This window comes from Dysidea avara, chromosome 3 (genome assembly GCF_963678975.1).
Source record: "Dysidea avara chromosome 3, odDysAvar1.4, whole genome shotgun sequence".
NCBI classification, from domain to species: domain Eukaryota; kingdom Metazoa; phylum Porifera; class Demospongiae; order Dictyoceratida; family Dysideidae; genus Dysidea; species Dysidea avara.
Window position 1 is genome coordinate 44,027,221 of NC_089274.1, and position 24,199 is coordinate 44,051,419.

At 38.5% G+C, this 24,199-nt stretch overlaps 4 protein-coding genes across 5 annotated transcripts in view; 3 read left to right on the top strand and 1 right to left on the bottom strand.

Annotated features, from left to right (window-relative positions):
* The window catches only part of LOC136251162 (serine-rich adhesin for platelets-like), an 8,237-nt gene extending 412 nt beyond the window's left edge, over positions 1 to 7,825 (top strand). The window contains exons 2-7 of one of the 2 annotated variants that reach the window (XM_066043553.1): positions 2,043 to 5,915; positions 6,423 to 6,494; positions 6,808 to 6,929; positions 7,145 to 7,219; positions 7,266 to 7,342; positions 7,497 to 7,825. In XM_066043553.1, the coding sequence (XP_065899625.1) occupies positions 2,049 to 5,915; positions 6,423 to 6,494; positions 6,808 to 6,929; positions 7,145 to 7,219; positions 7,266 to 7,342; positions 7,497 to 7,681 (4,398 nt within the window). In that variant the 5' untranslated portion in view covers positions 2,043 to 2,048 and the 3' untranslated portion in view covers positions 7,682 to 7,825. Of the gene's footprint in view, positions 1 to 2,042; positions 5,916 to 6,422; positions 6,495 to 6,807; positions 6,930 to 7,144; positions 7,220 to 7,265; positions 7,343 to 7,423 lie in introns of both variants that reach the window. The other variant, XM_066043554.1, reaches the window with a different exon arrangement.
* Positions 7,696 to 9,224, bottom strand: LOC136251165 (RNA-binding protein with serine-rich domain 1-like). Its single transcript, XM_066043560.1, has 4 exons — positions 9,080 to 9,224; positions 8,812 to 8,991; positions 8,581 to 8,758; positions 7,696 to 8,532 (listed from the first exon to the last, which is right to left on the bottom strand). Coding segments are annotated over exons 1-4 (1,002 nt in total). The 5' UTR covers positions 9,082 to 9,224; the 3' UTR covers positions 7,696 to 7,890.
* Positions 9,082 to 9,827, top strand: LOC136251166 (large ribosomal subunit protein uL16-like). The gene is made up of 2 exons (XM_066043561.1): positions 9,082 to 9,217; positions 9,272 to 9,827. Exons 1-2 carry the CDS (start codon positions 9,203 to 9,205, stop codon positions 9,752 to 9,754), a joined length of 498 nt encoding a protein of 165 aa, XP_065899633.1. The 5' UTR covers positions 9,082 to 9,202; the 3' UTR covers positions 9,755 to 9,827.
* The window catches only part of LOC136251164 (endoplasmic reticulum lectin 1-like), a 38,826-nt gene continuing 24,414 nt past the window's right edge, over positions 9,788 to 24,199 (top strand). Inside the window, exons 1-3 of the mRNA XM_066043559.1 lie at positions 9,788 to 9,984; positions 10,031 to 10,147; positions 18,711 to 18,794. Of these exons, the coding sequence (XP_065899631.1) occupies positions 9,835 to 9,984; positions 10,031 to 10,147; positions 18,711 to 18,794 (351 nt within the window). The 5' untranslated portion in view covers positions 9,788 to 9,834. The remainder of the gene's footprint in view (positions 9,985 to 10,030; positions 10,148 to 18,710; positions 18,795 to 24,199) is intronic.

A 24,199-nucleotide genomic window follows, 5' to 3' on the forward strand; every position in this document is an offset into this window, starting at 1 on the left:
TGTTTACAACTTTGAAGAGTAGGTGACTGGTTAGTTTGTTGGGTGAGCTATATAGCAGTCTTGTTCAAAGAAATTTGCAAGTGAACAGTTCTACTTGACTATAATGATCCCCTGACAGTACTTTCTTTTACCATTGTAAATTGTTTTCTTCAGTTATTGCTTGTGAAAGGTGGGCATAAAAAGGTAAATTCATGCAATATAATATTGGTCAGTTCCAAGAATTTTCATACTTATATGGATATACAGTATGGTAGTACTGTGTAGTAGGGTTTGCATGAATTAATTGGACTTTCCTGCCAAAAATATCACCCAAAAGCCTCAGTTCTTCATGCCAGTATTGGTTAGGCATAATCAAGCACAAAATACCATCAGAACATCCTCACACTCCTCCTGCTAGTTTCTATGAAATTCTACTAAATGGCTGACCTAGCCAGGCATAACTTGTCTTTGGTTAATGCTATAGGCTTGTTGTCTTCACTGTTTGACATTTTCCGCTAACCGCAGCAGCTACAGTATGGATTTACTACATTTCTTCCACAGTATTGGTATTTAATTTCATGATCAGACAACTGTGAGACTGATTTGGATATTGTAACCTAACAACATGTACATAGCGTGTTGAAACTGACCTAGATATAACTCTTGTACCCGCAAAGAACTTTTGGGGAATGTGTGTTTATACACAATATGGACACTGGGGTGACTTAATTCTTATAGCCTAAAACAACACATTGTTCAAAAGTTTGTTAAATGAACACTGTCTCCATGTTTTGACTTCTTGCTGCACCTTTAATTTCGATTGTGCGTTTACTCACATGAGTTATATATGGCCTGATAGAAAATTTTATGACAAAACGAACAGAACTTGTTGCAAGATGATCACCATCGAGTTACGGATGATTAATATTAAGGTATGTAAAGGGTTTGCATGTTTCCTTACCGAAAATTTACTTACTGGCTAATTTTGGCCTCACCATTTTAGCGTTAGGGTAAAACCCTAGGTATCATTTTAATCCTTGTTGCATCACAAATAGAAGGACGTAAATTACTTAGCCATAGGATGGATGCTTCGAAAGTTACAGCGCTTTGTGTAAGGCATGCGTATTTCTGGCCTATGGAGATTAAGGAGATATAAATAAACCCTGTGGTTATTAAAATTAGATGCTACGTACTACTTTAAAGACTGTTTGTTTTTAATGACTCTATCAAGTAGACTGCTAAAATTGTATTTCATAATCTCATTGATTGGGCTTTATCACTACTGATCCCTCATTCTCAGTAATGAGGTTTCACTGTAGAATCAGCCCCTTATATTGGGATATTTACTGTATTGCATATTTACAGTCTAAATCATGAAGACCTACCTTAAAAATACAGTTGGTCCCATGTGAATATAATGCCTGGTCCTGTTTAGTTGCAGAGAACTCCTTTTCAAATATTGCTACACTTGCTTTGTGTGTATTCTTATAAATTAGAGCATGTGATTTAATGACAGCTCAGTTATTCTTCAAAAAGAAGCTAAGAGTTTTATGGTGTTTGCAGTAGTATATAAGCAAAATATATTGAAATGTGTCTGACTTCCAAAGATGGATTTTTATACTTTTCTTGGCTTCAATTCTTTAGTATTGGTAGTGGCTGATGATTTCACTACAAGTTCTGGTATCAGAAGTGTCGGTAAAAAGTGGTATCAGTACACCTCTAATTACAGCAGGAATAAATGATGCCGAATAAATTCTGGTTTTAACTACTCACTTAGTTCAGTAGTTTCTAGAGTTCTATGCAATATCCGTCTATGGATTTCCTTTCAAAAACACCAAGGGGTGTCAGTGTACACCATTGATTTTATGAAGTTGATTGCTAGGGAATATGTGGATATTCTGGTCCCATATATAAATACCAGCGTCGTATAGTAGCCAGTCTTGTTTAGTGGCCAGGTAAATTTTGTTTGTGAAATAAATACTGGAATATATAAGACTTGGGAGTATCTTATTTGGGGACTTTTAAATGTATGTTGGCCTTGAGATGACGTATCTTCTTTGCAGGTCACAATGGATATTAAATTGTATGAAGGTAAATCACTAGACTGTTTTGCTATTGGTAACACACTGGGACATGTCACTGAAACAATATTGTCTATTATGCCACCTACTACCAATAACCTCTTGTATGAGCAAAGTGCCCCTATTCTTCATGATATTTATATTGAGGCTAAAGGTGCAGAGGGACAACAGTATTTCATTGAAATTGATCCATATTTACAAATAGTTCGTGCGGTGAATTACACTGTTCCCATAGTGAAGCAGCAGTCAGTTTGGAAGATTAGTGGCTCACACGTTATCACTGAAAAGCGACCATTAGCTGTAAAAGATATTTTAAAGCTGTTTGGAAAGGAGAGTGTAAATGTGTTTACAGCGGCACATGGAGAAGTCCTGAAGCTGTTGTATGATGGAGTGTGTTTTGTATTTAGTGTAGAGGATAATACACCACCAAAAATAAACTCTTTCGAAGTTATTGAAACACTTAAATCACAACTGACAAGCATTCGTCTTATCCCAACAAAAGATTCCCCTCACTTTAAATGTCTCATTAATAGAAAATTGTTCATCAAACCAAATGTTGATCTGTCTCTGTACAATCTTGTTCAAGTTGGGTTGATCTTTGAAGAGAATTTCAATCGTGTCATGGGAATCAGTATAATTTTTCCTGCCACCAATGATGTGACTGCATCAGAGCACGAGGAGGATGCCTCTTCTAAGAGACTAAAGAGAGTTTACTTTGGTCATAGTTGTCAGTGTGTTCTGCAGACCCTTGGTAGCCCGGACTCTGTCTACTATCAAGAGAGGCCAACAACTAAGCTGTTTCTCTATGATGATCAAAAACGTGTTAGTCAACAATTTGTGTACAACTATCTGTGCATAGGTGTAGACATTGTATTTGATACTGGAACTAAGCGAGTGAAGAAATTCATTTTTCACACTAACCTTCCAAACCATGTTGAGTTTAATGCCTACAGTAGGTGCTTTTTTAAGTTTGGAGTCTCTAATGAGAAGAGATATGCAAAGAAAGGAAAATGCTTTCTGATTCACCCTGGGATTGATTGGAAAGAGGTTGAGAATTTTTTTGCTGGTAGTCAAATGCTAACATTCCTGTCCAAGCTTCACCGGAATGAGTCAACAAATGCACTTTGTCCATTCCCTTTGTCGTCCACGTGGCTGTTGTTCAATCAGCTACTGTTTGAAATTACACCAAGCAATAACATAGCAACTGTCTATGTATGTTCTGTCCCTGGTGATGAGCACCTTGCTCTACAGGGAAGGGATCGAGGTGTGCTGGTAGAGACAAATTTTCAGGAGGAAGCTACAGAGAACATGACTGAAGACCAGATGTCGTTATCGTTGAACGATGGCCAGACACATACCAGTGATGTTACTCCATCTTTGCCAGAAGACGATAATAACAAACAGTTGTCTACCCAAATTCTCTCTCGTGCTGACAGTGCTGAACCGACTAGCATAGATCCTTTAGAGGAATCAGATAATTTCTTTTCATTTAAGGAACAGAACGACAACACTCAAGATGACCAGAGAGGAAAAATGTCAAAAGAAAAACCTAAACAACCTTTGTTACCTTATCCATACCCATTTCAAGCCTACCACCCTACCAAGCGTAGTGAAGTGTATTATTCCTCCAGCAATGCAGTGATGACTTGGTCACAGCAAGCAACTACTTTTGGGAAGGAAATGCAGTGTATACACATTGAGGTGGTGACAGAAGAGGAGAACACTTTGTGTACAGAAGCATCATCTGACCATGTCTTACTCCAGTCAAATCAGTGGCAGGTTAGGGTGTACACCAGAGAGGAGCAGGAAGCTATGGATGCTGCTGCTATCGCTGTCAAGGAGGAAGAACTCCGTCTTGCTCAACAACAAAAAGACGAAGAAGACTTTGTATGTGACACCACAATGACTGTCAGCAGTCCACCACCATTAAACATAGAGTATAATTCGATTGCTTCTGAATTTGAAGAGATTTCGTACCCAACAGAAAGCAAATCTCCAATGATTGATGAATCCACTTCGGATCATGATCACAATGAACCGGATGAGAAGTTATTAGAAACAGAACCAACTGGAACACAAGAAAGTATTGTTATAAAGGACGAAGTTGTGCCCAGCGAGCCACCACTAGAGAGTAGTCAGTTAGAAGGAGACTCCATTGATGATGGTATTAATGAAAATGAAACACAGTCACAGTTAGTTTACAAACCTCAGCCATCAAGAACTGCTGCGTCTCGTACCAGGGGAATTATTAAAACTGTCACTGTACCACCAAAGGCACACCTTGAGAATCCTTCCAGAAAGAAGAAACCCAGCTCAGAGCTGGCTAAGAATCTAGATGGTGTGCCCGGTTCACCACAGAATCAAAGGCACAGCAAGACTTCACCAAAAACAACTACCAAGTTTAACAGTAGTTCCACAGCTACAAAAGTAGACCGACGTAAAGTGCATTTTTATACAGATGAAAAGAGTAAGGCTATTGCCAGCAGCTTTAAGCCCAAAGAGAAGATTGAGATTGTCAAAAGGGCACACAAGGATGGTACTGCTTATCTTCATCACCATTTTAAATCTAGCCAATTATCTGCCCTCTTGCAACATGATGATACCTCTAGTGATGACAGTGTGCAGAGTAAAAGGCCAAGTGCAAACCTGCCAAGCACGTTTAACAGGATATTTGCTGCTGAATCAGGTCAAGAAGTGATGAAACCACAACCAGTTGTGAGCAAGTTGGACACTCCTTTTGCTACTGAACACAATTCAACAGTGTTTACTGATCAAAGTGATAGTCCATCCCAAGGAGAATCACCATCTCAAGGGGAATTATCTTCACATCCACCAGTTGATGACCAGGTCAACAGTGTTGTTGATGCATCAGATCAAAGTGATCAAACTAGAAATTTGGATGGTCATAATAGTGATCAAAAAGATCAGGCTGATAAAGATGATGGGCAGGCCAGTGATCAAAGTAGTCAAACTGGTGATCATAATAGTGAGACTGGTGATCATGATGGTAACCAAGACAGTCAAACTGGACGTCAAGACAGTCATACAAGTGATCGAGACAGCCAATCTGGTGATCAAGACAGTCAAACTGGTGAACTAACAAGTCAAGATGGTTATCATGGTATTCGTATAGGTGATCAAGATAACAAAGCTCCTGATCAGCAGCATGTGACCTTTAGTCAAGAAGATCTAACCAGTCCAAACTCTAGTGACCATCTTAATCAAACCAGTGATGTTCAAAATCAGAGTGATCAAGCTTCCAGTTGCATAGATAATGATGAAGATAGTGAGATACACAAATCATCATCCCAGTCCAGCAAAGAGCAGTCAACAACAGACAGCAGTAATGTCAGTACTATGACAGAAACTACTGCAGAACCAGCAGCAGATCAAACAGACACTATTACACTATCAACTAAATCATCATCACCTACTAACAGTATCGGTGATAGTCAGCCATCGTTGGTAGACGCTATTAACTCAACATCAGAAGATGAAGTACATGCTAGCAGTTCAACTCAGTTAACTGTTGATGCGACTTTGGAGCCTTCTGATAATGGCCTTAATTTATTAGAATCATCACAGATAAATGATAAGTCAGATAGTGGCAATAGTGGCAATACCCAGGGGACACTTCTCACAACAATGGGGAATACCCTAACTGATAAGGACAGTGTGATGCACAATGACACTCCAGTTACTAGTGAGAATGTTCCCTCAGAGGATAGCAGTGAGGAAGATGGATCGTTAGGACATCATTCTTCCGATGATGATAATGAGGGGCAGCAGCTGGTGTCTCCTAGGAAACAGTGGTCCACATCTCAACTAGTGTCTTGTCCAGATAGTCTCAATCAGGTATGTTGTACTAGATGAATGTGTGTAGTAGTGTTTGTTTCTCATCGCATGTTTTCATCTGAAGGATGAATGAGTTTTGTTTTCATAGCCACAAATATGTAATTTTCAAAATGTTATATATCTCAAGCTTTCATACATACTGTTACACTTCTATCTGGAACACTTAGTCATGGTGTCATGGTGCCCAGAATACATAGAGGGGTAATTACACTGAAAAAGTCCATATTGGAAAAGTCAAGTCTATGGTATAGTGAAGTGTCCTGATTACTGGGGTGTACCATATAATGGGTTAATTTTGAAGGGGAACTTTCAAAGGGCAGCTGGTAATTTTGAAGGTCGTGAGTAGCGGTGAAGGTTCAATCTTGTGACTTGTAAAATTACTGGAATATATTCTTGGAAATTGTTGACCTTGTTATCACTGTAGTGGATTAGTAGTTTGTTTGGTGGCAAAAAAATTTTTCTTGACCTTTACATACTGTACAATGGTGCTTGATTTAATTCTTATAGGAGCATATAGTATTTGAGCATCTACTGGATGGTCATGATGATGTGTGTGATACACTGGAGAAGAGGATTATGGTTAGTGTGTAAATGTGGTGCACGTGCAGAACATGAAATGTTAGACCAAGGTCCCATGTTGAGTTGTTGATTGTGCTTTAATGGTTCATTACATTGTTAAGTGGGAAAACTCACATACCTAGGTTAGGACTTGTCACCTGTGAAACATTGTATGGGCCTCTTGCAAGGTACTAGTTGAAAGAGCCAAAGTGTCCGACTGCCTAAGGCCCAGGTAGCATCAAGAGTTAAATAAGCAATTGTTAGTGGCAAGAGTTCATATTAAAACTATTATGGTAAAATTGTCTCTTGATGTACTAGTGGCTATTGTTTACAGTTCCTTGGTCGGGTGAAGAAGTGTTTAGAGGATGGAGATGCGCTTACCACACTTGACCTTGATGCTTGTGACCACTCCCTGTTGGTTGATGTCTTATCAATGATGTGTTCAGCTAGTGACAGGTCAGTTCATAGGAGTCTTATCTGACCAGGCAGTAATCACCATCACCTGTTACACTATTCAACCTGGTGTGTGTGGGGTAGAAAGTGCTACTAAACATACTTGGCATGGTCATGGAAGTATTTTATAGCTGTTTGGGACCTACTCAATACAATCACTACAATATGAGATACTTGGGTCACAAAGTACTATGTGATGTGTGTTTGTCCCACACCAGGGTACTATCACTGGAGGATATGGTGGAGTTGTTAGCACATACTAAACCATTACTGTCATCTAGCAACAGTGACCGGTTAGTCCAGCTGTGTTACCGTGTGATTTACATGTGGTTCATACAGGGATATAGACACTGCCATACTGTTGGCTGCTCAAGTGGTCGATGCTCATGGTCCTTTGTTGAACAGATACAAGGAAGGTGTGTGGCACTAATTTATTTACTGCAAATACATTGATCAATGTGTGGGTTAGGTTTAGTGTTTTCCCTTACTTTCACTAGCAAATGCAGAAGGGATAATTTTAAACAAAGTGGCTATGTTGGGTATTGGTATTAAAGTTATCACTTCCTCCAGGACAAATGAAGACCGACTCAATTGAATACTCTCACTGCCAACGATGTTATGATAGGCTGGAGGACATTGCTCAACTGGTTGAAGTACTTGTTCACTCTGGGACTACAGGATCAGACACGAACCACAAACTGAACAAACTAAACACCAAATTAATCAAATTGTTTAGGAAGCTGGAAACTTCCTGATACTTGCTGAGGTCTTATAAGGGTGTTAATATTGTAATAACTTCTTTGTATATTAATATATGGTGCTATCACACTATATGAGGCATGGTGCAAATGTAATGCTTTTTTTTTTAAATTGTGCAAGTAGTGTTTTTATACATTCAATTCAATACACTAATGTATAACAACACAGTTTTTAAACTAATACAACTAGCAATAATATAATACAACTATCTTGATCCAGCTGAGCCTGATCTGCTACGTCGCCGATGTCTACGAGTCCTTGGGCTAACAGATCTTCTTCGTCGTGGGGACCGGGACCGTGATCTTCGACTGCCTCTCCAAGATCTTGGTGGAGGTGTGCGTCTTCTAGCTCTTGGTGGTGGCGAACGTCGTGGCCTCTCTCTGGGTGGTGGTAATCGAAGAGGTTGGACTAGTTGCACACTCACTTCTTGCCCATCAACCCAACCACCATTCATGTATTTGAGAGCATCTTCAGCTTCCTCTGAAGTCTCATAATCAACATAGGCTAATCCTCGTGATATACTGTTGATGTGTGGTACATCGATAGACCTCACTTTGCCGTAGTTGGAAAATATTTCCTCCACGTGTCCCTTGTTGACATTACGAGTTAACTTACTGACGCATACCTTCGTTGGTTTTGGAGTTGGGCTTCTTTTCCTTCTCTTAGGAGAAGCTGATGGTGACTTGGAGCGCCTCTTCTGTGATGGCGAAGGTGACTTACTGTAACGCCGCTCTGGTGAACTTGACGGTGATCTTTCTTTTGCGCCTGCTTGAGCTTTCTCCTTTTCTTCTGGCACTGATGTAGTCACCTCCATTTCAACATGAGCAGGTGACTTTGTTTTCTCTTCCTACATGACTAGCAAATAGACAAGTTCAACGTAACACAATAAACTTACTCCATTCTGCTTTGTCTTGGCTGCTTCAGTGCCATTTTTAGCTTTACTGCTGGCACTACTCGCGCTGCTACCGCTACTACTGGAAGAACTGGAGGAGTCACTACTACTCGATCTGCTGCCGCTGCTCGCAGAGCTACTACTGCTACTTGAACTACTGGAACGGGACGAACTGCTAGAACTAAAAAGGGTGGTGCGAGTTATTTAGAGTGTAGGCGCCAGAGCTAAGTGTACCTTTTGGAAGGCGACTTTCTAGGTCGTCGGCCTCTATCTCTTTCCCTCTCTCTTTGTCGCTCCCTTTGCCTCTCTCGGTCACGATCTCTGTCCCTGTCTCTTCTATCTCTGTTGCTGCGAATTGGGCTTCTGGATGGCGGTCTCCTGCGTCTTCGTTCTCGACTCCTCGACCTTCCACCCCTGAGAGAAGCAGCAGGTTAATTTACTTGCGATCACCACAAATATCATAGTTATGAACGCTAGCAAGCATACCACAAGCATAGCTTACATGATGGCTGAGAATTCGAGGGATGAAAACTGAAGGCGTTAAAGTTAAAGTTTTACTCCTAGTTGAAGCGCACTCGAATGTTACCCCGCGCTTTACAACTAAGCACAAGTGAAGATTTCAAGAATGTTTAGTTTCCGTGTGAGTAATGAAGACTGAAGTATAGATATCTTAAATAGTGTGTAATTATCACAGATTTTGTACAGAAGTTATGTGACAGGTACAAAGAAGTCTGGTTCATGGATACGTGCACGACCTACACCACAAGTCACTGTTGCTGGTATTAATGAAAAAGTAGCTAAAAGATTCAAGTACCTTATCTACTCCACCACGGATGGCCCTATCAAGGCTTGTGCTATTGAGGCTGCCCGTGTAACACTAAAGAGAAACAGCAAGACACCTGAAATGTGGAAGATTGAAGCAGATACCCCTGTCACCAGAAAGCCCATCGGTTCACGAATGGGAAAAGGAAAAGGGAAAATTGATCATTACATTGCCAAAGTGTCAGCAGGTTCACATTTATATTTCTTCAACTGTTCCGATGAGTTTGTTGCCAGATATACTTGTAGACAAGTGGACTATAGGCTACCAGTGAAGGCCAAACTGATAGAAACACAGACATTGCTAGAAGGCCAAACTGCTAAATCTGCTAAATCCAGTAAAAGAACAATCAAGTGAAAAATCATAATTAAGAAATACATATTTATAAATACATTTATGAATTTACAATTCGATTGCGCTTTATAAAGAACCAAGTCATGTTGCGGAGTTGCTTACTTAGTAGTTTCATAATATATTTACTCATAGTTAGGTCATACGGTGATTCGCTAGGTGTATTCGATGATAGCGTGCTGTTTGATGTGTCTTGGCCTGGTCTACTTCCAGAAGATAGCCCGCTGACGATTGAGGTAAAAACAGTTAATTGCATGTGTTATTATGGGGTCTATTGTGTAGCAGAAAGCTAGAGGAGAAGGTGTAGACATCACAGATGATGATAGCGATCCGTTCATAATGACTACTCTGAGAAATGAGAAGTACCAGTGTATGTATGTGCCTGAACGAGCTGATGAGGTTTGTACTATGTTATTAACACTACTAGGTCTAGGTACTGGACTAAGTGAAGGTGAAACCCATAACAGATAATGTGTAAAGCATCAAATATATTGCTATATGTGGAATAAATCACTCGGGGCAAGGTCTTGAAACCAATAGAGTGCTCGTCTCCACCTTGTACTTGACCATACTTTCATGCTATATTCCATGTATACATGGTGCTTTAACTAATACTTATAATGCTCACTTTGTACAGCCTTAGTATGTATATAACTGTGTGCTTCAGTGAAACTTGCTTGACATAGATACTGTTAAGTTATTCTGAACAGTTTATAAGAGGGGATACTTTGGGACCTTAGCTAAGCATCTGGATTATGTCAGTGTCTTCGGCACTTCATGAGTATTCCGTGCCGTGCTTATTTTCAAAACATTTAGCCAGCAATATATCAAATCTAGTTCTATCTTAAGGAAGGTCTAGCTGAGTAGTCACATCAGTAGGTTTGTTAGTAGCAGCACTAACCATCTGGATTATCTTCTTCCCTAGCCAAGGACAAATCTAACTAGGAGTAATCACTTTAACTTTGTGTTCTTTCTCTTTCTTCATCATGTTTGAACAGAGAGAAAGCTACTGTGTGAAGCGAGAAAAGTCAATCATTGGTATTACGCATTACTGTGCAGTGAAATGAGTAGGGCAGCAAAGTGCTAACAAACTCTGTAAACTGCATCATTTAGACTATAATTAAGAGCAGGGACTTCCCTGTAGAGTGGGGCAGTGCCAGTCTACTGAAAATTCTTTTGATGTAGTAAAAATAATGTATATAATTAACTAATTGACTTTGATGGTGGTAGCAAATTGACAGTTGTACTGCTCTACTTTATTATTAACTCGGATATGATTTCCCATGGAGTCATTCATAACATTAGCAAGTATCTAATTTTGACTGTCATTTGATTGTACACACTCCTTGAAAGGAGGGGACAAAGCCAAGCACTTCTGCTGAGCAAGCCAAGCATGTACTAAATCTTTCAAACATGTTTGAGACTATATTGGCTAGGTCTTCTAGCCCCTTAGCCCCACACCTATCTTTCCCCACCTGAGTACTTTATGGATGGGATACTGATAAAAATGATGGCTTCGTACCAAATTACATCCTAGACATGGGGCTAATATACTCTAATAGAACATTTAGGTACCCTAATAGAACAGTTCAGACAGGAACCCAGAAGCACCATATGATGCTTATGGGCTGGTGCTTTACAATAGTGTGTTTCTAATAGTAGTCTTACTTATACAACAAGAAAATGTTCTTATCCGGTATTAAATCACTTAAGGCCTATACCTCTCAGTTCAACAACTATTGATGGCAGAGAAAGTTGTAAACGTGGAGGGCTGACCTCTCTGGCAGCAGGCTACTTCGGTCGATAATAACTTTATTGCACGAATTTTTAGTGTTACTATGAGTGCTTTTATAGCTTAATAGTTGTTTATGGGATGGATATAACAATACAAGCCATAGCAAAACTTGTACATATGAATATACGCAGCATGATTTTTCTTATCAAATGGTATGGTAGTACCGATTTCCCAGAAAATTTCACACGCCACCCAAAATTCCGCCTTTTAAAAATCACCCTAGAGACATTTTACGTGACGAAAATCACCTTTACGGAATAGTGTTAGTCCATATACGTAAAATAAAACAGCATTAAATATAAAAAAACACAGGTGGCATGATATAGAATTTTAAAAAACATCGCCAAAACTCGAGTTTTAGTCTCACTGCCTGCCTCACTGACCACAGTCGCAAGGCTAGAGGCCAAACAAAGCAGCGCACGACCACCATTTTACGCCACAACAACAATCTCACCAGTGGGATGTGCCTTTTGGGGTTCCGACGAGTGTAGGCCTTCTGCGCTTTGTCTTTTCTTTTATCTTCAATCAGGCTGCTTGTCTTCTTCCTCATCCAACAAAACCATATCGAGGCATTAATTTTCCGTATCAACACTTTCTTCAGCAACATATATAGACGCCACAGAATTATTTCAGAGCTGGATTTCAGAAGTGCTTCAGTCCCAGTGATATACTAGCTAGATATCTGCAAGTTCGTGATTGAGATCCTGTTCACGATAGGTTTGCAACCACGCCCATCAATAAAGATCTAGGTGGACTAATAGCAATAGAGTACGGGGACCACACCTCTTAACAATCTAACTGTTTACTTAACAGTAAACAAGATGACCTCACCCCTTATTGGTCTAGCTAGCTGCACACCTCTTAGCTGACTCGAGATATACTCTAATACAACAGTCATGTATGATATTCTAATAGAACAGTCACAAGTTACATTGTAGCTAGCTGTGCTACAGCAAAAACTAAGCAAACTAGTATTTTAAAAATTGTTAATTTAAAAATGAAGTAGGGATGAATGATGGTATTACAACGTAGCTTAGTGGGAAAGTCCCTACTTTGGCATATTTTGCTCAATGCCAAAGTAGGGACTTTCCCACTGAGCTATGCTGTATTACCATCATTCATCTATTGTTTCACTACTTTTATTGCATAGATCTCTACTTCATTTTTAAATTAACAATTTTTAAATGCTAGTAAGCCTATAATATCGCAATAATATCGATTTTCGTGATAAATGCTTCCATGATGTAGCATGGTGCACTTTTTCAGTATCGCCCAACCCTAAGCTATGCACGTGTGACTGTTCTATTAGGGTGACTGCTGTATAGCCTTCACCTACTAGGGTGTGTGTCACTATTTCATATTTTGTGCTACTGTAGGCCAATAATAATGGGCTGTGTCATCGTGATAGATTGTTAAGAGGTTTGGTTTTGGTTTCAGTGCTCGATTAACCAAGATTGCATTTAAATTAATTGATAGGCGTGGCATTGAATCTATCATGAAGTTACAGGTATCTACCAAGTGTAAATATTTTAATAAGTTTACAGCATCTAAATATTATGCTGCTCAAGGAAAGTGTCGATAGGGAAAATTAATGCCTTGGTATGGTTTCATTGCAACAAGAAGACGATCAGCCTGATTAAAGATAAAAGAAAAGACAAGACGCAGAGGGTACAAGCTCATCGGAACCCCAAAAGGCACATACCACTGGTGAGTTTGTTATCGTGACATAAAATGGTGGCTGTGAGCTGCTTTGTTTGGCGTGCAGCCTTGCGACTGTGGTCAGGTAGGTAAGCAGGTAGGCTGGTAGCAGTCAGATGAAAATTCGAGTTTTGGTGATTTTCCCTGTAAGTGTTGTTGTGTATATAATGTTAGATAAGCTAATATTATTCCATAGAGGTGTTTCTAGATTTTTTAAAGGCAGCATTTTAGGCCGCCTGCGTCATTCGCGCATCATTTTTGGGGATCTCTACTTAAACAGTACTGTTGATATTTGAAAATCTTTTTTCCAAATGCCTGACACAATATTTACAATCAATCAATATATTTCCTATGGGAAAGCCATAGAATTATTCATTACAATCTTTTCCAAACTTCAGCCAAACCACACATGTCTGTGGTTGACACTGTTACTGTCACCACTGGTTGGCTGATTTTTCTTGTAACCACTTTTCATTTTTAGCCATGTTTTAGGATCCAGCCCAACTTGTACATACTATAATGCAGCCCATTTCTGCTAGCACATTTAAGTGCTCAGCCTCTGCACATTGCCTTTGTAGCAAGTAGCAATGTAAAACACTTTAATGAGAATTTTATATAGTTGAAGCCTGCAGCTATACGATTACTAATTCTGACATTTCATGTTGGATCAGTGCCGATACTGATACTAGAATATTGGTACAATCCTAGTCAGTAAGATTGGGTGATAACGTGGTGTACACGTACCAGTGAAATGATACATAATATTGTTTAAGGATGCTCGCTGATATTTGAAGCCGTTTAAGTGTCAGCCCAGAAACCACATGCGGCTATTGCATCATAATTGGCATTACTACGCATACTTGTAGTATCCGTGTTAAGCGGACATGTTTTGCGCCAGAGAACACGAGGAAGAATAGCATGTTTTTTCGCTTCAGAATCGTCACTGAAGTGTTAGCAAATGATTGTCTGATGGATCAACAGTTACACTAACATGAATTAATCTAAAAGTAAGTGTTATTTAAGGCAACAAGTGTGAACGCACTTTTCGCTTGTAGGCAACATGCGTTCGTGCCTTGTTTTCTCGAGTGATAGGGTATGCTGGTAGTTAGTGTTAGTATTGTAATTGTAAGCTGCTTATGTAGGGGACAATGTTACCAGCTGGAATCACAAGGCGTTACAAGCTGCTGATGATGGCATGCCTAGCGTAACCTATCCGAGAGCGACTTGGAGACTCCAGGCTGAGCAAAAAGCTGTTCCTGTGTGTGAAGAAGAGAAAACAGAGTTTTTTGTGTTTAGAACAGCGTTTATGACATGTTATTTTAAAAAGTTGGTGATTGCGGTCAATAGGAATTTGTGTGGTTATTGTATCAATAATGTTGGGCGCACGCAATCTTTGCACATGTTTACTAAAAATACAACTAGTTTTTTAGTGATGGCCGTGAAGGCTTCAAAGTTTGTAGGGAGATTTGCTGATAAATTCTCCAGAGGTCTATGTTTAGATTTTGTCCGTAGCGTTATGGCTTCATGAGTTACGGCACCGAGAACATGAGGTTTTGAATGGTGTAGCACACTTTTAGTACTAACTTAAGTTCTATGTACGCTGTGTACTAATACTAAACATAGAGTTGTGAGTTATAAGCTGAAGTTTGTTCAACGTGGTTTCCAGTGCGCTACTGTGAAACATGGAGGACTAGTTTCGATTTAAGCGCTTCATAAAGAACTACGCATAGTTATAAAATGGTATAGGCTAGAAGAATTCTGTTTGGTTTGTGTTGAAGAGAAAGAGAAGCACTTCCAACGTAAGTAGCATATGGATTCATTTTATACATTATGTGAGTATAAGCAACAATACAAAAAGTGCATGTTGTATGGCTTCAAATAGCCGTGAGCACCCTTAAATTTTAGTGAAATAGTATCGATATTACCAGCACTAGTAATGTGACATCATTGCTATTATTGCAGTTAGGCCACATAGACTTAATAATTAGTTTCTCATCCTCATCCATGTTGCTGTTTTCCTTACCACATCAATTACTTCTTTGTGCTATATACTGAAGGCTGAATGCAACTACTGTGTTGTTACAGGTACAGTAATAATTAAGTTTTTGTGGCCTTGGTGATATTGTGAACAATGAAGTTGTAGATAATCATGATACTCTAATGTTGTTATTATATTACAGAGCCTGAAATTATGGACAGACATCTGCCATTTTCTGACCATTTTTGGCTAATGTCTGAGCACTTTTAGATTTTTTTTGTACAGTACTATTGAGTATGTCTGACCAAATAGCAGGATTTGTCAGATCATTTCCAAAACATAATTTCAGGCCCTGATATTATATTTATTACTGTGCAGCAATCAAAAGATTATAACGCACAGGTGTGATCATAAAAGTTACTTAAGTTATTACAAAACTCTTTAGGGGTAGAGGAATTAATTACATCAGCAGGGAGTTGGTTCCATAATTTGATGGTTGATGGGGAAAAGGAAATTTGTATGCATCAATTAGAGTCATTGGTTGGTGATAGTAGCCACTCCTTAAACTTGAAAGTTTAGGGGTAAGATCATCTGTAGGCACAATCAAATATCCGTTAATTATTTTGTAAAAAGTACTTAATTTAGCTTGGGTTCTTCTTGCCTGTAACAATGGTAGATTAAGAGAAGACAACATGTTAGTAACACTTGAATATCTTGAAAAGTCATTAAAGCAAAATCTAGCAGCAGTTCTCTGAATTGATTCTAGCTTGTTTATATTCAACAAGGTGTGGGGATCCCAAGCAGACGCAGCATATTCAATGATTGGACGAACCATAATCTTGAAACAATTACATTTAATGTGAGTAGGACATTCGCGTAAGTTATGATACAAAAAGTTGTTTACTTGTTTGGCCTTGTTGGTAATCCTTTGGACATGCTCATTCCATGAAAGGTTGCTTGAAATTGTTTCGCCAAGGTATTTGGTATGAGCAACTTGGGCAATAGGTACAGCTTCAATGCAGTAATTAAATACAATGGGGTTTTTCTTATTGGTAACTCTCAAGAATTCACATTTGCTGGGGTTAAACTCCATCTGCCAAATACGTGCCCATTGTGCGAGAGCATCTAGGTCTTCTTGTAATGCATGACAATCAGATTCAGATTTAATGTAGGAGTAGAGTAATACATCATCGGCATACAACTTTACTTTAGAGCGTACTCGAGAAGGTAAATCATTTATATACAATAGAAAGAGCAGTGGGGCTAGCACTGTGCCTTGAGGAACTCCCGATGATACTGGGGTTGGATGGCTCTTTTAGTTATCTAGTATGACATATTATGATCTATCGGTTAAGAAAGATTTAAGCCAAAGTAGTAGTGCTCCATGAATTCCATAATGGTGAAGTTTTTGGAAAAGGCGTGCATGAGGTACCTTGTCAAAGGCCTTACGAAAGTCTAACAGAAGGACATCACATTGACTCTTCTCATTAAGGCACTTGGCAAAATCATTAATGGTGGTGATCAGTTGTGATTCACAGCTTCGTTTCTGTCGAAATCCATGTTGTCCATCACATAAAACTTCATGGTACTGTAAGTGTTTGGTAATGCTGGAATATACAATATGTTCTAAGATTTTACAGCAAATACAAGTTAAGGATACTGGCCTATAATTGCCTGGATCGGATCTGGCACCTTTTTTAAAAATTGGGACAACTGCTGCTGTTTTCCAAATGCTTGGTAAAACACCTTGGTCTAATGACGCTTGAAAGATAACAGTAAGGATTGGTGCAATCTTATATGCAACTTCTTGTAGGAAACGTGTTTGAAGGTTATCAGGTCCAGGTGCTTTGTTCTTAGATAATAGCTGGGCTACACCATCTGAATGCACTACAATCTGTGGAATACTAGATAATGTTTCACCACTTAGGTCTGGGATATGAGATGTATCTTCGTGGGTAAACACGGATGAAAAGTAGTCTGCAAGTAAATCTGCCTTTTCCTGTGAGTCAGTATAGGTAAATAGAACAGTCAAACACTCTAACATAACAGTCAGTTACTGATGTACTCTGTATTTACACTTTCGAATTGAATCAATAAGTTGAATTGTCAACCACATGAAAAATAATATGATATTTAGTACTATTCTGTAGTACTATGTATATGCTATTAATTAATTTGTAGTCGTAGTTGACTGTTCTATTAGAGTATATGATTGCTTTACTTGATATTGGCACAAATTATTCTAATACATTCACCCTAGTATGCAATTTCTACATGTAAAGTGTAAGTATATAGTTTTTATCTTTTAGGTACCTACTGGCTTTTTGTATCTCAATAAGGTGTCAGTTCCCAGTCGATTTTTTAGTGTAAATCTTGTCCTAACCATGGCCAAGAGGTTCCTCTTCAGATCCACCTATCACATGCTAGTGCACTTCAAATGGTACCTACTGTACTTTGATTAGTGGCCACAACACATTCTTAAAATTGTAGTATAAACACCATATGGCTATTATGTCCGTACAGAAGCATTATTGTTCTTAAGTTACTCATCTGTAGATATGACAGAGATGAGAAGTCCTGTTAGTAATGGGAACAAGAATGGTAACATCATTCTTGTACATCTTGTGTATTGAGGGTAGTGGAATTTGTTGTTCCTTTTAATGCACATTACGGTGCCATATAAAGGGAGTACTTACGAATACTAGCTACTTGTAACTGTATGTGACATGCTTTTTGTATGAGCAGTTTGTAGCTACCTCTTTAAAATTACAGTAATGTTACACACACCAAAGTACCCAAGTGTGCTGTCCCTGGCACAGAACAATATCAAATTGCCTGTGTCACTTCTTGATGACAAATGCATCATGTGAGCTGATAAAATAATAATGGATCACATGATCTTAGCAATTACTCAAGTATCGACTTTTGCTGTTGAAATATCAAAATCCTTAGTGAGTATCTCATAGGTGTAGCGCGATATTATTAGATAGGGGGACTCTAGTTTGGTGTTGAGCAAAAAAAAAAAAGGTCAACACCTGCTAAGAATGGCTGCCCTCCACCAAAATAATAAAAGTTTGTATCATTGATAAAGCATGTAAAATCCTTATTCACAACTTCATAGTTTGCTACACTGCTTCTCTGAATACTGTGACTGCTTTATTAGAGTAACTGACTGCTCTATTAGAATATCTCAATTTTTTGAATTTACAATCAGAAAATCGCAAGGCCCCTTGCCCCCCTGGGTTGCTACACCTATATCTGTGTACTTGCAGTGTATATTATAGCCTTCTTGTCATGATTGAATTACTGAATATGTGATTGCTGACACTTTATTTTATGTTGCCTTCCCACCCTTGAATAATAATGCCTCAAATATTCAAAGTATGCTTTAATAGTAGCTGTACCATTTAATCATGTACACACATACACACATGCACACATAGAATGGTTTATGATGGATACATGTGCTTTATTTGTGTGTTACATTGTAGTCTGATAGTGATGCTACAACTTCTGATGCTGATGCTATAGTACTACTAACCCCACTATTTTCCCTTGGACAGTGTCTTTATCGGGTATGTATGTGTGTAGTGTGTGTATGTGTGTGGTAACACTCTTACAGATATCTAGCTGGTAGGATAGTGACTAGTAAATAGAGTAATTCACTTGTCCAATACAAACAGCTATTTTAGCCCATTGTACTGTATAGTGTTTTTGTGATTGTCACAAATATTTCTGTAGAACACTTAAAGACCAATAGTGGGCTAGTTGACTAAGGCAACTGTGTGTCCCCACCTGCTTAGAAGAATTTTACTGTAATTGTTCAAGGCCGGGAAATTTCTTACACCTTCTTAGCAACTGGGAATTCTGTGTCATTTGGCTGACCTGACAATGGCTTGTTGTGTTTTCCCAGATAAATTGTCTATTTGCTATTTGTTTCATAATGTTGTGTACAAATGTGTTCTCATTGTTTGTATCAGTTACTGTGACAGAAACTGTTATGGTAACCAGTGGGATTTTAAGGTGGTGTTGAAGTAATTATGTAAAGTCATTTAAACAAGCGCCTGTTTCACCCACCTAACCAGTGGGATTTGATTTTAAGTAGCCAGTGGGATTTGATTTTAAGTAACCAGTGGGATTTGATTTTAAGGTGGTGTTGAAGTAAGTCATACAATTCCCATTAAACAAGCACCTGTTCCACCCACATGCTTAATTGAAAATGTTTAAGTGCTAACTAATAGTGCGAATTCTACAGGAATTTGTATCTAACCAACCTAAGACCATCTACATTACCAGATAAAATTGTTCGAGATAGATTGATTTCTTTACAAGGATACATACTGCGTAAATTACAGCCTTCTCCGTTTTATTTCTCTACAATGGAGCAATGCAGTGCCTAGCTGTTTGACTTACAAACATTTCTTACTTTGTAGAAAAATATGACAGAGTCCGAATTGTGTATAAAAGTATAACAGCTTGAGAAAATACATCTTCACGGCTTCCGTGTAGGGTAAAACGCCATGGAAACAAAGATCGTGTGAAAAATCTTTCTGTAGCCTTTTAGAGGCACACTTTCCCAATGCCTGTACCAAATTTTGATGGCCTATGGCACGTAATTTTGAAGATATTAGCAGGATAGTGAGACTAGTCGACTGGCAAAGGCATGCTCCATATAGCACTAATCACAAGACAGCAGTGTGTTCGTTCGCCAGTGATTTAACCAAAGTTTTGACAACTGAAGCCTTCTACACGTGTGAATATCATTGCTTATATCAACAGCAGTAGCCCAGAAGTCTGATGAAGTTAGTTCTTTCAGGCCCTACAATCAGGTTTGAAACAGTTTACAGTTTTCTGGGTTTGTTTGTGTATGACCACCATCATCCGGTTCAATTAACTTTGTAAGGCTTCTTCAACCCCTGTGGCAGTTATCTGGAAGTCCTGGTTTTGAAGCCAAGGCCATACGTTCTGCCACAAAAATTCATTTATTATGCCATGTGATTAGTGTTTATGTAATAATTAAAATGGCAGCTGAGGTACTAAGCCCATAGCCTTGTAACAAGAAGAAATTTGTTACTATAGTGAGAGGACATTCACTAAAGTAAGTAGAGTAGTTTAGAACCTTTGTTCACTGGGATTCGCGAAATTTATGGTATGCGAAAGTGTTAGCCACAACTTTCTGCGTCAGTTTTTTCTTGTATACTAGTGAGGGAGACCTCTGTATTAGCGTAAAATAAGCGATTGGTTATTGTAGCAGGGCCGCATGTCGAGAAAAAAAGATTTTTGTACTGCCTGTCGATGTTACAGCAGGTTTTAGGTCCCTTCGCGGTGGCCAATAGGGTTTCAAAATCCCATAGCTGTGTTTCAGCCTGGCATAGGCTGAAGTTGTGTTGATTGTGCCTTGCTTATGCTGCTAAAGAATAGATTACACGTTTTACTTCGCCATAATGTGCAACAAGCTTTGCGTAAACTGATGCCGAAAATATTTTTGCATGCTCTTACAATTGGCTCTATAGCGTTATAGTTCAGCATCTAATGGCCGTACAAATCATCATGTAAGTAGAGGAAGAGTTGGTCTACGATGTAACGGTATTTGCTTTCTCATAGCTCTACAAATGTGTTTACAACTGAATTTTAAAAATATCCTTCAAACCGGAAATTGTGAGGTAACCGCCACCTTAAAACTGTTGTATTAGGAATCAAGAAGATTTGCAGCTTTTCTGGCTAAAGATATCGCCCTAAAACCAGCCTCACAATATGGGCTTTGGCAGTATTGGTTAGGTATAACTGAGCCCAAAAGTTCCTTCAGTGTGGTCCAAAATGCTTCTGATACGTAGGTTTCTGCAGAAGCTGTAAAAAATTATTTAAATAAATTTTCTGCTGACTGACTGACTGACTGATTTATTGATATTTGGGGTGCGTGTTCAGATGAAACATCAACTCCAGTGACGTTCTTTATTTTGATGTAGTTTGTGCAGGTTCACCAGTAATGTTACAAAGTTCAATTACAGGGATCATGGAAAAAAAAAGTTGAGAAGCAAGGGAGGTTGCCTACACCTGCAGATACGTATATACTAGTGAACATTTAATTTTTCAGTTTAGTATGTATATCTCCAGATGTAGGTGACCTCCGTTGTTTTGCTACTTTTTTCTATGATTGCTAATCGAACTTAAAATTCCTAATTTTCCTTATACTTGTTAAACTAGATGTGTGCCCTTTGGTTGGGATGATCTTGTCATATCTGCCCACACATTCATGTGAACAAACCAGCTTTAAGCTACACAAAAGCCTGTGAATGAGATAAAGGCTATATATTTACGGATTGTATTGAATTCAGGTTAGCCTCCTTATAACCCATTTTTGTTGGAGGGAGGTGTGGAGAACATTTACCAATGTGTAGTTAAACACTACTATACATGTACAGAAAATACAGCACGAAGGTGTTTTATAAGTGTATTGTTCTCGTACTTGGAGTGTTCATCTTGATTGCCTGAACCACTTCAGTTTTCGGTGATCAAATTATAATCTATTCAGTCGTAGAACAAACTGGCAGGATTAGTGCTCACTTTACTAAAATAACTATAATAATATTACATATTATATTACTTTGTGTCCACAGCCTTAAGCTGTCACGTGTCAAGCTACCACCTTATCACGTGACATGATTGCATTGTTGGACAATGTGCAAATCTTGGTTATAAGTAAGAAGCTGGTGAATAAGCTTCATTCAGTAGGCTTCATTACTTCGTTGTGGCTAGACGTTACTCAGAGGATTACTAACGAGATTAGTAACTTTGTTACTTGTAGTAATAATATTACTTTCGTTACAGTAACTATATTATTTAGGTAATGTGTTACATTTGTAAGTAAAGTAACTTGAGTTATATTACCTGTTTTTATAGCGTATTTCGTTATATTACTTAGTTACCACAAAAGTAATAATATAACGTAACGCGTTACTCCCAACACTGGTGGTACTACTTATCAATTGTCATTATAAGAGTTGTGGTGATACAATTGGCTATCATCAGACTCAGAATTCTAAACTACTATTGATTGTACATGTTTTCAGTTCAGTCGATCACAGAAAAAAACTCTATTCTACTCACCATCTCAACGTATGATAAGACAGTTAGAATTATGTGCCAAGAAACAAGGCCATAAAGCTGTTGTCTAGTTACTGTATTTTACAGACCTCATAAACTCTATCATCAAACCACCCATTGATCCAATCTGGTATAGTGCTGTGAACCAGAATGCAAAAAACTGGTTATTAACTGGTATTGTCTAGGTCAGCCAATTAGTGGTTAAGAAGCCTTTAAACTGGTTTTTCCCACCCACTTGGTAAACCATAAATTACCCCTGTTGACAAGTGTTAACATCATAACATAACCTCAAAGCATGACAAGTGTTAATCTCATAACATAAATCCACTCAAAAACAGCCAAGCTGTAAAGTAAGAGTGCTGCCCTCAAAAGCACTCTTTTTTACGGCTTGGCTGTTTTTGAGGGGAGTGTATAAACAGTGGAATGGAATACTGGAATGGTGGAATCCTGGAATGGTGGAATGAAATTTTTTAAAGTTCAATATCATTTTTTACATCCAAATAAGTACAACTCCTCCCCTTATGTAAGCAAATAAATAGGACTCCCCTTGAAGTCAGCTTTTTTAGCACAATTCACCTCACCATAGCCAAAGTTTACCAATATAGCGGTGTAAAGTCAGTTATGAACATGCACAATAACAGTTTATTGAGAATACCAAGAAGACACCTGACTTAACCCTTGTTCCCAAATGATAAAAAGTTAGCTAGCTAGCTGATTGCATGAATGCATTGTAAAAGTACATTTACTATATAATGAAGTATTCATTTATTTATTATCAACTTTATCAGTTAGGCACTGAAGGGCAAACACAGAAGGCAGAGCCTGTACGAGGTGTTTTCCACTAACCTAGGAGCCTAAGCAAAAATCTTTGGGAAAAGTGAAATGCGACTATCTTGTAAGCATTTATAATGAGCCTTTTCCACAATTATGTCAGAAAACAAAATTTAAGCCAAAGTTCATTGTGGCAGTGCCACATTGCACACTGAACTGAACCACAGTTAGAAGTAATAAGTATTGAGTTATAAGTCATACAAGTGTTATGGTGAGGAAAAGTTTGCCAAAAGAGCTGACTTCAAGGGGAATCCTATTTACTTGCTTACATAAGGGGAGGAGTTGTACTTATTTGGATGTAAAAAATGACACTGAACTTTTAAAAATTCCATTCCACCATTCCAGTATTTCACCATTCCAGTAGTCCATTCCACTGTTTATACACTCCCATTTTTGAGTGGATTTATAGCAATTTTTGCAAAGTGTGCGAAAAGAAATCGAAGCCCCCGTAGCCCCCCCTACGGCAAAGGAAAAAAAAACCGAAGAAATTAAAAAGGTTAGTAGAATTATGTATTGCTAACAAATTGATTAATGGACTACCAAGAAAACTCTTTATCAAACTATGCAGAGCAGTGAAAACACTCTGTACCAGAACATAGGTTCCATCTAAAGAATCACGGTATGGTAATGAATACTAATTTATTACATGTTGCACAACATCTGGTGTCCTTTGGGAGGTCTTAAAATGTATTGAAACCTATGGGACTAAGATCTTCACACTTCATGGTAGCCCAAACCATACTGTTTATTCTTATAAGAACGTACTTTTATAGCAGCTACTATACTACAACAATGACATGAAAATTGGAAAGATACCCTGTGTTGTGATCGAGAAATCAGCGATCTTGTGTCAAATGGTAGTGATATCTTAAGTTTTAAAGGCTGCATCTTTCCTAAAGTGAGGTAGTTTTACTCTTATAAATATAGAGGATCATTAGGCAACTAAACATGCCCACTAAACCTACTGTAATGGGTGAAATTTATTATTTTATTTATTAAGGTTTTACAGCACAAGTGCTGAAGGGTCTGTAGGACACCTGGTCCT